Here is a 13,470-nt window from a genome sequence, read left to right as displayed (position 1 = left end):
AATTTTGTCTTGAAATTATTGAGAGGAGATTGCACTCACTACCTAGCTTTCATCAGCTTACCTACTCTAACAAATCTCTTTCTACAGAAACAGGGCAGAACTGACCCTCTAGCATCACTATCTCAGTTAAATGACTGGAGTTATGTACGTGGAAACACGTCTTGATGCATTTCTCGTTAAAAAATAACCATACATCATCTTAGCAAAGACATGTAAAAACTCTATAAATTTCAAAGATATTTCTCTGCTCAGTTCTACTCTATGCAGAAGGTTAAAAGGCACGAGGAACACATATGTGGGCAGGTATTAACTTCATACAGCTGGAGAATTGCTTAATTCTAGTTCCTGACAGACCAATCAGCCCAGAAAAATTCAGATGCACTTCTTCTAGCATCAACCTAATGTAAAACATTTTTCCTTAATTCTCATGTGCAAAAAAATTATTCCTTTATGTGATTTGATGAGCAGGCTTGGAGTAATCAAGCTTCAGCTACAGGAATGATACACTAATTCTTAAGAAAAAAAGGAACTAACCTTCAGAAAAGGGTTTAATGAAGTAGTAAGTCAGTATTATGGGAACCACAAAAAAAAAAGACCACAGAGACCACAGATACCTATATGTCTCTATGTTTGTTTTCTGAAGATGTGATCAAGACTTACCCTAATTCTTACCCTGAAGCAGTAGTTCCCCGCTATCTTTATTAAGTTAACAGTGCAGGGGAATCAATCCTATTGCTTTATGCTGGCCTCACACCAAGAAAGGAAGACTGCTTATGCTTGTAAAAGCCTCACAAACTGGCATGAGTAAGGCCTCCCTCCCCTTCAATGGAAGTAGAAAAATCAGATAGGAAAATAAGTATCTTGATAGAAGAAAGGGTTATGTAGGTCTTACCCTTCAATACAAAAGACAAATCTGAGTTGTCTAATATTACACATATGTACAAACACATCAATCAAGAGGATCAGCATCCATAACACATTTACCTACAGACCAGATGCCTGCTTAGTCTTATTCCCCTAAAAAAAAAAAAACACACCACCATGCTTTAACATAATCAAAAACTGCATTTCATGTTTAGCTTCTCATTTAACAAAATCCTGCTTTCACTTCATTATGCACCCTTATGTTTTCATGGTCTCTTGTGCTTATTAGAAAGAAATCAGTATGTTGCAGAGAATCCCATCTTCAAAGCAAACAGATACTTCCTTCACCATCCAGCCATTATCATGTAGTTACTTGCACAACAGAAAACAGATCTGGATAACAATCAGGGATCATCTATTGAGAAATAAGCCTTCACATATGTGAAAATCATTAGTTTTAAAAGAAATAGTGTTTCTTCCCAGTCATTTTCCTCTAATGTATGAGAACTCTTACAAAGAAGACAACAAATTTTAGATGGAATTCAGTGAACAGTCTTGCTTTCTACTTCTATGAAATATTATCTACTCTGTCCTATAGCATGGACAAGGCATTAGCAGGATGAGCCCACAGCTGCTAAAATCACTGCAACCTAAAGCTGCAAGATCTTTTCTGGGTCTTGTCAAATGTGATTACTATTAGAACTTAAGAAATGAAGGGAAAAGTAACTTATAAAAGTGAGAGCTTGAGTTTTTTAGTAGCCTTTCCCAGCCCCCTCCAATATCCAGCTATGGAAAGAAGAGTTATTTAGAAACCTGGTCTTCAGACTCCTAAAGGTCCTTGCATACCTTCAGGTCCAAGTGACCCCACTTCATCCAAACCAACTACCCCAGTGCCAGAAAACACTAACAGAAAAAACAGCACCACAGATAAGGGAAAACAGTCACTAATGAATGCTGAAAAGGGAAAGTAAGATGAAACAAAAACACCAGTCCAACTCATTCTCCACTCACAGCTCAAACATATTAGTATTACTTCCTGAAAAAATGGTAATCTAATACTTAGGTTACACAGTCCTGTGTGTACTTAAACCTACAGGTCCAGGTAACATCTATATTCTTTCATTTGTAATTCTATGCAGTAGGTTCAAATCAAAGCAGCTTTTCACATGAAGAGCTGTATATTTTCCATGTCCATACAACTAACTTTCCATGCAGATTATCAAATACCTGGAGTTACGAAAGATTCTATTGGGTAGAAAACACTAAATCTCTTCTACCTAGTATTTCTAAAGATTTATATGATTATTAGACACTGTTCCTTGTGTAACTACTGATTAGCTTGATGTCTGTTTCTAGATTAAGAAAAACAGAAGTTTGAGCAATAAAAAGATTTTAGTACAATAGTGAAATGTATTCTTTCCCTAGGTTTCCTAATTAGCTTCCTTTGCAAATTCCCAGTACTACACAGAAGAGCTGATTACAATTCCAGGCTAACTAGTAATTGAAGCAACTTATTAGCCACAAGACAGCAGAGGAGTATGACAGATGTTTCTCTGAAGGAGAGGTTGATGGTTAGCTAGAACTGAGCTTGTTCACATGGATCAGTTTTCCAGAATACTAACTTTGTTTGAAAGCATTTGGGCAGATGATAGCTGGGGAGAAAAAAAAAAATAGTTTCCTCTCCCATGCAACACACAAGATGTATCTTCAAAGCATCTACAAGTCATCAGCAGTACAGGGCTTGTTCTCATCTCCCCAGCAATTATCTGTACACCTTACTACTATTTAGTATGACTGAAGTACACATGATAGCAATGCTTTGGAGCCCCCAGCAGTAGGCAACTTTGGTTGTAGTCTGAAAAGCTGACAGTGACATGACCCCCATTCCTTGGGAGTAATCAGCATGACATCACTGAAAAGGCACAGACATCCTTTCTTCCACTAACAGTAGCATCAAGATCCAAAAAGCAACACCTTCAAAGTTTCTCAAAGCTTTACAGGCACTGTCTCCTGTAGTTGTGCTCAAGAACTTAAAATACAAGTTTATATAAAACAACTTACATATTGTGTATGCTGAAGAAATTCCTGCAGTGAAGCTAATACCTTTCCTATGGAAGCCATATTGCTACACTTTGTCCTGTTCAGTATAGTAGACACTATTTGAACTCCATTGTTCGCTTGAAGACAGACACACTGATAGGTAATTTATTTTTAATGGCCTAGTCATCAGGTTTCCTCCTTTCCACAGACAATCTAAGCTTTCCCAATGGTTATTAGAAAAAAGTTTTAGACAGCAACCCAACAAGACCTGTTCATTTCTAGCATATGGGTAAATCTAGTGATCAGATCACAACTCTACTTGAGAGATCCAGAGCAGTTTAGATGCATGATTCCCAGACTATCTCACATCTGTAGATCTATCCATATTTAGATACAATGAATAATGGTGCCCATTAATGATCTCAAATTTTTTTTCTCTAAACTCTAATCAGAAGTGGGGGAAGAAAATGTGCCCATGAGAATAAAGGTCATGAAAGTCTTTGGATAAATCGAATAATATTCCCATGCTTAAGAGGTTTTCCTCATAGTCATGCTACCCTAATGAATAGCAAAAATAAGATCACAAAGTCACCAAGTTTTCCAGGTCATCACTCTTCATCCCTACAATACAAAATACAACAGCATATAAAGCTTCCCTGCAGATACTAAGACCCAGTTTGGGAAGTCACGACACTGACTGCAGGCAACCAATTACACTGAAGTTTTGTTCATTTTTTCAGAATACTACACAATACCATGGTAGCACCAACAGGTTTATCCATGCTCATGTTCAGCAGCTCATCCAAACAGTGAGCCATGCAAAAGATCCAGCTGAGCAATCAGAGAAGTGAGAGGGGCCAACTTCTGCTTCTATGCTTATACATTTAGTCAGATTATCATCAAAAGACACTGCCACTGAGGGTCCTTATACTGGAGTACTAGTTTGTTGTTATTTACACATCTATGTATAATACAGAATGATGACTGTCAGTTCAGGCACACGAGTTCTGCAGGACACATTCACCGTGTAGCTCCATTTATATCAATGGAATTACTTCACAGCAAAATACTACCCACAGGTTCAGAATTGGGTCCCTCCAATTTCTGCCCTTCCACTACTGTTAAATACAACCCAATGTGATAACCAACTGATAGTTCACAGCCCTCCCTTCTATGGCACTAAAGGATCAGAGGGAAACACACACCCAACATTCCTCAGCTGTAATATCCACTACTCCCCATCTCAGACTTTCCAGGACTTCTCTGGGTCATCCACTTTCCCTTCAGCTTTCCCTCTCACTGCTCTCAACTCAACATCTATGAGATGACAAGAAAGAAATTTGTCCAGCTTAAGAGCTGTACAGTAATATACTTTATGGTGTTTCCAATTTAATAAAACACAAACTGAATCCAAGAATTACACTCAAAGTGATTCTCATGCTCAAAATATTTTCACTTGAAAAAGCTTTATTAAGAAAAGAAAAACCATGAGTATATGTATGCATGTAGTTAAGTCTGTAATGGATAAACATTTGCAGATTACTATGCTATGTTTCTAGAATTCAGCTGAATCAAGCTAGGGATTAGTCTTTTCTATTCCCAGTAGCTCTCTGAAGAGAACAGAAATGATTGATTTTTTTCCCCTCTCAAGTGCATGATTTAGAAAAAAACTTAGCTCTCAAAAACAAGTGAAGACAGTTGTTCGATCACATCTCACCTTCTGCTGCATGCCAAGGAGCAGAAGTAGGGGGAAAAGTCACAGAGGGACTGCACAAAGGGGAAAGTGTATCAATATTTAAAGACTCTAAGCTCAACTTGGATCTCGTAAAAATTCATTTTTAACATTAATGGATTTCAGAGGTGGAATATATTAAAGATAATGCTACAAAACTTCACTGGGAGATTCTTCTATTGACAGATTTTAGACTAAGTTGAACAGAAGTAATAATTTCTGTTAGAGGTGCAACACAGAAAATAAGTATTACTACAGAGATCCAAACTGAAAAATAGTCAATGAGACACCTTAGAATTAGAAGAACCAGTAGCAATTATTTACAAGCCACACCAGAGTTACATTTAAACTTGGGCAAAATTCAGTTCCACATAAAAATGGTGCTAAGAGTACTTGGAAAAAGCAGAATGACTTTGGTTTGAAAACAAAACTGATGTAATATAAAGTGTTTTTGATGTACTAGTTCAGAAGCTTCACAAATATGTGCTCCTGTTTTGGAAAAACACATGTTATCTGAGCTAAAGCACCACAGTCACCTTCAATATTAGATATGCCTTCATGATATACCATGTAATCACCCATTTACTTCACTTCAAATACCAGTAACCCTATATTAATGAGGATTTTTTGCTTGTCTGACATGCCATGGTTCTCCATTTGTCTGGGTCGTTTTAATGTTATGAAAACTTCCATTCTTTATGTTTACTGAGAAGCTTCTAATACTGTTGTCTTTGTTTTCAGCTGGATCCTATAACCAAAGTCTACCACACATGAAATTATTGGAACATCTACTAGATGAGGGGGCAGCAGAGAATTAGAACATGCAATACATTTTCTACAAAGCTTTTTTTGATGTAGAAGTGTCTAACTAGAACTTGAATAAACTAAGAATAGATACTCTTTTACCTGCTGCTTTTAGTAAATCTATCCCCTTATTAGTGGCTTAAGGACACTGCATTACTCAACATGAATCAACCATGGTTATGTTCTGCAGGCTATTTCATGTATAAAATCCACACTTAACACTGAAACACTCCAAGAATACTGATGCATGGTACATCTGAAGTAAATTCTCAACTTTGCACAGGGGATGTTGTTTAACAACTACCACTTCTCAAATTCACATCACTCCAAGAGCAGCCATAACCCCCCTTCCTTAGAACCTCTGCCAGAGACATGCACAGCTGAGAGTAAGTTTGTCACCTCCAACTCTGACTAAGTTACAAGACCAGAAAAGCCATGTTCTCACCTTTTTATAATTGTAAAATTTAGGTGACGTTACTTCGAAGAAGTAAAGCCACAAAAATTGAAAAAGCATGAAAAATAAGAACACCAATATTTTATGGTTTTTAGCACTGGTACAGTATTAGCTCACATTTTCAGCTCATGAAAGGGAAACCAGAAGCAATCAGCCACAACTAGGTGTGGAAGATATATTGCTATGCACAGGTGGAACCCCTCTATTGTTTCTTCCCACTCCCCATTCTCCCACCACTACCTTATCACATGCACCAAGCACCACATAATATTAATTCACCAAAGAAAGTGTTTAGCACTGAGTTCTACAAAGTATCTTCAGCTATTCGCAGGAGTGAATCCTGAAGTGTACTGTGATACTACTGATCAACACAGTTGAGACCAAAATCAAGGTGTAAGGCATTCAATTCAATATGAGCCATCAGCAACACTACAATTCCAGCCTAAAAAATTAGGAACAGCTGCTGTGCTATCTGTATTCCACAGATCTCATTCAGCTACATAACTTGAAGTGGCAGGTGGAAAATGACGGTGATAGGGTTTCATTTTTTATCTAGGGATTTTAAAGTATGCCTGATACAAAGTTGATTGTACGCTTTTCTATGTTGGCAGAGGTCAGGCAAAGAAAGAGGAGGGAGGGGTTTCATTCTGTGTCAACCCATGTTTGATCAGGGCTTCTCTTTTTAGTGTGTCCTTAGACTGAGCCATGTGACAGAACATATACAAAATGGCTCATATTACTGATAATGTTATCCTTGACCTCTCATGCTTTATGAGTACGTGTGATGGTTTAGCCCCTGCCAGGGTCTGAGACCATGCAGCCACTGCCCCTCCCCCACAAAGGGAGTGAAATACAAAGCCCCAAGACTGAAATAAGGAAAGGTTTAATACAACAATGCAATAGCAACACAACAAGCAACAACAATAACAATAACAGTAATAGTGATAGCAATGAACAGAGCAAAATAGCTACCAATACAGCAGTGAGAGGACCAGATGTATAAAACCACACGCCCCGATGTGACGTCCGCATGGTATCTGAATAACCCGGCTAGAGCTCCCCCCCACTGCTGGGGAAACTTAACCCTATCCTGGCTAAACCAGGACAGTATGATTAACTGTTCTTACTTAAGGAACAGATTCATCTTAACGACCACCATTTTGTAGAGTCAGAAAGTCTCCCATCCCCACACACTCTTTGAAGACAAATACAAAGTCCCCAAAGGTCTTAAATCAGGCTTCACACCACCACCTATCCAACCAAAGCGCTTTCTGGCATTGAGACAGTAGACTCCATTAATATTTTTATATGTTTTACATGTGAGCAATGACCCCCTTTTACCATCATGGGGTCTATCTGTCAATATACCTTTGATTGGTGTTCACAGTGGAGACTGTTGACAGGAAATCTGCCAACAGTTCAATATAGTAAGAGGACAAATTGTCAATAAAACATAACAGTTTCTCCTTGTCTTAATCAGCATCATGAAGACTAATACAACCTCAAATCTTCCCAGACTGTTAAATCCGTTCAGCTTCTCAGTTCATTAACCTGACTTTTTATCTGTGCCCATTTCCTTACTTGTAGTACAGCTGTTTAAGAAGTCTAGTTTGTCTAGAAGTTAAAAGTTAACTCTCTAGTGGAGTTAAGACGCAGAGATTAAGTTTTATTTTTTGGGTATCATTGCAAAAATAGACTTCTATATTCAGTTTTCCAGTCATCCACTTCCTGTTTCTCAAGTTGTTAACAAAATACCTCAAAAAAGGAGCACAATGTTTACTTACAAGAAAGCTTAAGAGTTATGAAAATGATTGCTTGCCCTGCTACTACTCACTTGATTCTAGTCTCCATCTCCTTAACAGCAGAGATGGCTATTCATTCCTGTCCTTCCCCCACCGCCTCAGATGACTCCAATCTGAAACTGGGCAATGGAGTCAAGATTCAGTAAGTGGGTAGGTAGGTGTGTCACCTTTTCCCTTTCATACCCTCCCTTTGACGGGGAAAGAAGGATTTAGCCTCTAACTTATTTAAGCAATTTATTTCCACAGGGGTCCTGTCTATCACCCCACATGAAATTTTGGTACCCTACAATATTTGCAAAGCTTGCATGTGGGAAAGCTAGAAGAGATGCTTTGGTCAATGAGATGTTCTTCCAGCTCAGTTCCCACATTACATGACTTTTCCCTCCATACTTCTTGGCTAAAGTTTGGGAAAAAGAATATATAAAAACCTCAAAGTACAGAGAGGAATTAAAATAAGCCTTCAGACATTTTAAAATAGGAGATTCCTTCTATACTTTCTTGGAATACTCTAGTTGATATCTTTCAGCATTTTCTGTACCCTATATTCTTTAGATCTTATTTCTTTCTCCAGTTTAATTTTCTCTCTGGTAGCCATTTTCGCTTCTTAGATATGTGCCAAGATAAGAATAAGGACAGGTTTCACTTTGTTACAATTAGTTTGGCATTTAGTGTATATACTAACGCAGGATCTGTCAACTGAATCTGTCAAATAGGCAGCCGACCCTCTGAAAGGGACTCAAAGGGGGGCAGGTAAGGAGACTGTTGGCATGCATTTCCCAGAACCCACATAGCCAGCCCATCAACTGCAAGCAGATCAAGCTGTAAAGATACAGTCTCACAATGAGTTCTTGCTAAAGCAGCATTTTTAACATCACAGGTTCTACTGAATGAAAACCAGCTGTCATAGGCCTCCATTTTCTCATGTTTCAAGACAAGAATCAAAGATTTGTCTAAAAAGCAGAAGGATCTAACAGGACTTCAAGAATGTCAACTGCATAGATAAAATTAACTAAAACCCCAACTTTACTAAAGCAATGAAAAACATACCAAGTTTTAAAAATAAAAAACAGAAGTCTTTTTGGAGTCTAAAAATCCTACAGTAATATATGTAAGTGTATTCCTTCATACAGCTACATGATATGCACTCCAGGAAGTTTAAGTCAGTTTTGTAAACAAGACAGGACCCAGAGCTGGTTCTACATGCAGGCCAGGGCCAAACTGTTCTTCCTGTTGAGGATGGGAAGAGAAGAAAAAACAAGCTGAGATCTAGGGACATTCTTCTCACCTACTGCTTAAGCCTAGCCTTTCATGACAAACAAGGCAAGTTCATTTGTGCCTCTTACTCAAAGTCCTTGAATCATTCTACCCACACTGCTGTTTGACATCTAAAGGAAAACTCCATGGTTGAAGTGCTTGTCATTAGGGCATACATAGTAAGCCATTCATTATTCATCCTGCCCTCTCATTGTCCTTTCAGGCAATTAACTGAAGTCACAATTCAAAAGCAGGTGCTGAAGCTGTTAGGTACTACTCTGCACCTTTTGTATTATGCTCACTACAGAGGTACCCCAAAAAAATCTCTCTCACTATACAACTGTATTCAAAACCAGAAGTAGTAAAAAGTTGGCTTCAAATGGTTTGAAGACTATCTTGTCCAACTTCCAGATGTTAATAAACACCAAGCAATGATAGCTCCATTTTCTTTCTCTGATCTAGCAAGAACTTCTGCCCACCTTCAGTTTGCACCCCTTGCTTTAGCCATAGAGAATCTTTATCTAAGTCTTTTGTTACTTCTGAACAGGCATCACAAAAGGCACAGTGTGTGTTTCTACAAATTTAGAGGAACTACTTTTAATTCAGATTGAAATAAGAGCCTTACTTCTAAGGTCAAAATCTTCAGAGCTTCAAAATGTGTAAGAATTTTTTTTTAAATGAAAACAAAGCACAACCATTTCCCTTCTTCTGGGTTGAGTGTACCCTACAGTGAGAAAAAAAAAGTTTTCTTATTTCTATAATTCTGACCAACTAATCTTCCTGCCTCAGGAAACAAAGACCACCAGCTGGTTCATTTTCTGCTGAGGTTCTGAATCCTTCTTCAGGTTAAGAGGCCCAGTCAGCCAAGTGTGGCAGAAAGCTCAACAGAAGCACAGTATTTCAATCCCACAAAAAGGAAACAGTTCCCTTAAATAGGGAGCATACAGAAGTGAAAAAATGGAAAAAGATGGTCTGAACAGATGGGAGTCTTCAGCAAGGTGTTTAGATATTTGCTTGAAACAATCTATATAAGCCAACCTACACACGCTTAATACAGTTAACAGTTTGAAAGAAAAATAAAAGGAAGTCTTCTTATCCCACTACAGTTTTCTGAACAAGTCTCTAACTGCACAGAAACAAAGAAAACTTAACTTCTGCAAGAGAACTAACATGATCTTCATTGTTAGAACTCAGCAGTGAGATGGCTCCCATCAGGGTGCGTTATGCTGCATGGAAACTCGCAATCCAGCCTCTGGAGGCAGATCATCTCCCCTTGGATTCAGTGGGATCTCTTGAGTTCTGTGAAGCTAAAACTGTAGCCTTGAGATGCCACAGCTGCATACAGAGAACTTGAGTCCGAGCTGAAAACACTGTCAAGGCTGCTGTTAACTAAATCACATAGACACAGCTAGCAAATAATGCTTATCAGCTGATTACTTTGCCACAGTAGTATCCCTCTCTTCCAACAGATTTCCAGGTAGCCAGTAACTCCTTTGATACTCAAAGGTACAGATTTTGTAGCTCCCATACAGTCAAGCAGGATGGGTCAACTCTAAATGCAAAAATCAGATGCTGCTTATTATAGATCTTTACATCTGTCCTACAGATACTTCTAATAGCAATCAGATATTCAAGTGATATCAAATGCTGATATTGATGCTCAAACAGGCAAACTGAAAAAAAGAGATCTTCTGGGAAAATTCATGTACAGTTGTAAGATTCTTCTAGGTAATTTCTGCACATACCTGAGAAGCACAGCAACCACTTGCAGGCAATTTTTAATCAAATTTTTAGGTCTCAAAAGCTATACATAGGCAAGCTCCCAACACAGTTTGCTCAGGCACAGGTTTGGTTGCAGCATTCAATGCAACACTGAAGACAGTTTACTCAGTTGAAGTGAGTCCTCCAGTTTGTTTTTATTCTTTCTTCAAACATGTTACTCCTATATCTATACCTTAAAGCCTAACTATATTCCTGATGACATACTGCAAGTTTCACCAATTTGCAAAAGAATCAAACCCATGGACATAATCAGTTTCTTGTCCTAAGACTTCAGTTTGATCTGTACAGCTAGTGACTGGAGACCTCGGGAATACATTTGGCACAACCCACCCCTGTTTTAGCACAAATTGTTTATGTTGCAACCCCTAAAGGCAACTGAGAGAAATAAAAGGACAAAGCTCAACACCTTTCCCTTGTTAGAAATATCTCCTTCTGTCAAGAATTACACCAGAATTTGCTAACTTACATCTAGCGAATCTTCATTGACCAGGATGAGAGACATACTCTGTGAAATGAGTCTGCAAGAGTACCCTGCAAGAGAGAAAAACAAGGATTTAATTTTTGGAAGAATATTTAAGGTTTAGCTAAACCTTAGGATAAGCATATATAGGTCAGATAACAGTTTACTTTTCGAGCAGTTACTACTATCAAGAAGCCCACTGGAAACATTGGTGTATAGAACACACACCAACTTGACAATTTTACTAGCAACACAGGCTGCATTTTATCTGCATTTCCAAATATGTCACCTGACTGTATGAACTAAATACAGCAAACAGAAGCTGTAGCCCTAAAGTAAAATTAAGTATTTTTATACCTAAGCTTTTTTTAGTTTACATGAATGCAGAATTGACTTCAACACATTACAGGAACAGACCTGAATGCACAGTTGCAGCTATGCCACAGGACTGGAAGCACACATATTGAATCCATTGGTGCTACCCAGTCCCCTTAGCCCACAGTTGGGTTACATGAGCATCTCTTACTCCTGAGAGTTTCGTGTGGAAGGTCCTGAGCTTCATCAAAAACTACAGACCAATGACACACAGAGCCCGTACCAACTCCTCCAGACATCAGGTAATTGTACTAGATTATTCTTAATGAAGGACTGTGTCATGAAAGACCAGGAACACGTTGCCACAGTCTGGAGCAGCACTCAAAGCAGTTCTGTGTATTTGTCAGGACACCAAAATTCAAAGCAAAGCTTCCAACAAAAAAAAAAAAAGCCTCTTATTTTCATAATACTAAAAGCCAGTGACTGCAGTACTGCTTACTGCCACTGAAGCGGCAGCTCCTCTGCCACATGATTGTCCCTGACATGAGACAAAGTCATACCCAGGATATATATACTTGGCATTTACAAAATAAACAGTTTAACTCCAGCTCATATTAATACTAAGAGACAAACGCAAACTCGCATCAGGCTGACCCTGTTGCGTTACCCTAAAAGCTCATGCAAGTTCTCTTGGGACTGGCACAGTCCTGTAGCTTCATAAAACAGCGGAAAAGTCATTTATTTGAAGCATATGCCTTTTATTGCTGTTACACAGCAAAAAGAAATACAAGAGAATTATTCTGTATTTCTACTGTGCTTTTGTATAGAAATTAATCACAGCAAGTTTAAGAAACTGCTGTCAAATAAAATGAGGTCTCAGGAAGAGACCTTTCTTAAATGGAGACTAGAGGCTACTGCACTATAACAGTAACATCCCAGTGACGAGCCACTGCAAGGCCAACAGGTTCAAAAGCGGAACAGCACAGTCAGTGTAAAAAGGTGGTCTCTCTCCATATCTCACAACATCAAGAGAACAACTGAGGCATGAATTTATTCTCTGTGGGATTCTTGGTTCCTTAGGAAGGCCATACAAACTCATCAAATGTAAATCATTTCCTCAGGCTACAGAATTTTTATAATTGGGCTACTTTTGTAGGTATAATCCAGGGTTAACATGTCTGTATGAACAACTTCTGTCAAGAAAGCAGATTACTCATCTTCCTTTGTGGAAAGCATGCTTGTATCACATAGCCCGACCCTTTCAAGCAGCAGGTTTGATTACCTGCAGAAGTTTTGCTTCTCTTGCATTTTCACTTGTGTGGAATATGAGTATCAAGTACACCCTTGCAGATACATTTTCATCTTGTGGTAATAAGCTAAGGGTTACTGTCTGTTTTTAAAAATCAGTATAGAATGACACTGAACTCACACACATCTGTTGAGAAAAGGATGAGATATATTCTAACGAAGTGAAGCCAAAAACATGAAAGCTTTTCAGATCACCTCTGACACTACCTGTGAACAAGTCTTAGGTGGTAGTACAGAACTAAGCTTCAACAAGTATAGACAAAACACTGACTCGGGGGAAAAAGTCAGTTTGCCATTTTTAAAAGTTACTCCCAGGCTGAAGAAGCACTTCATCACTTTTACTGAGGAGAAAAAGAGAATATTACTAACTTAAGCACTTCCCTGTATGTCAGGGTTATTCTTTCCCCAGGGAATGTCAACAGCCTTGCACAGCAGGCTGTTACAAATTCAGTATAACTAATTAAATGGATTTTCTAGTAGCATTTCATTGGAACAGCAGCTGCAAAAGCAAGCTGTAATTTCTAAACCACTGCTCACTGTTTCATTTTACCTCTTTCGAAACAAGCAAGATGTCACTCAACAAGTGGAGCTGGAAAAAAAAAAGGCATGGAAAACAGTTGCTCTGCTGTGCATCTTGGAAGCCATGGAGTCAGAA

General features: G+C 38.5%; 1 protein-coding gene across 3 annotated transcripts in view; it reads right to left on the bottom strand.

Moving 5' to 3' along the window:
* ATP8A2 (ATPase phospholipid transporting 8A2) overlaps positions 1 to 13,470 on the bottom strand; it is a 355,523-nt gene that overhangs the window by 231,094 nt on the left and 110,959 nt on the right. For all 3 annotated transcript variants that reach the window (XR_012627702.1, XM_074859964.1, XM_074859965.1), the window contains one exon: positions 11,199 to 11,263. Coding sequence is in view for 2 of the 3 variants with exons in the window: in XM_074859964.1 (XP_074716065.1) it covers positions 11,199 to 11,263 (65 nt within the window). In the remaining variant the exon portion in view is untranslated. The remainder of the gene's footprint in view (positions 1 to 11,198; positions 11,264 to 13,470) is intronic.

This window comes from Strix uralensis, chromosome 2, assembly GCF_047716275.1.
Source record: "Strix uralensis isolate ZFMK-TIS-50842 chromosome 2, bStrUra1, whole genome shotgun sequence".
Taxonomy (NCBI): domain Eukaryota; kingdom Metazoa; phylum Chordata; class Aves; order Strigiformes; family Strigidae; genus Strix; species Strix uralensis.
Note: the sequence above shows the minus strand (reverse complement) of the source record. Positions and strands in the feature narration are given on the sequence as shown.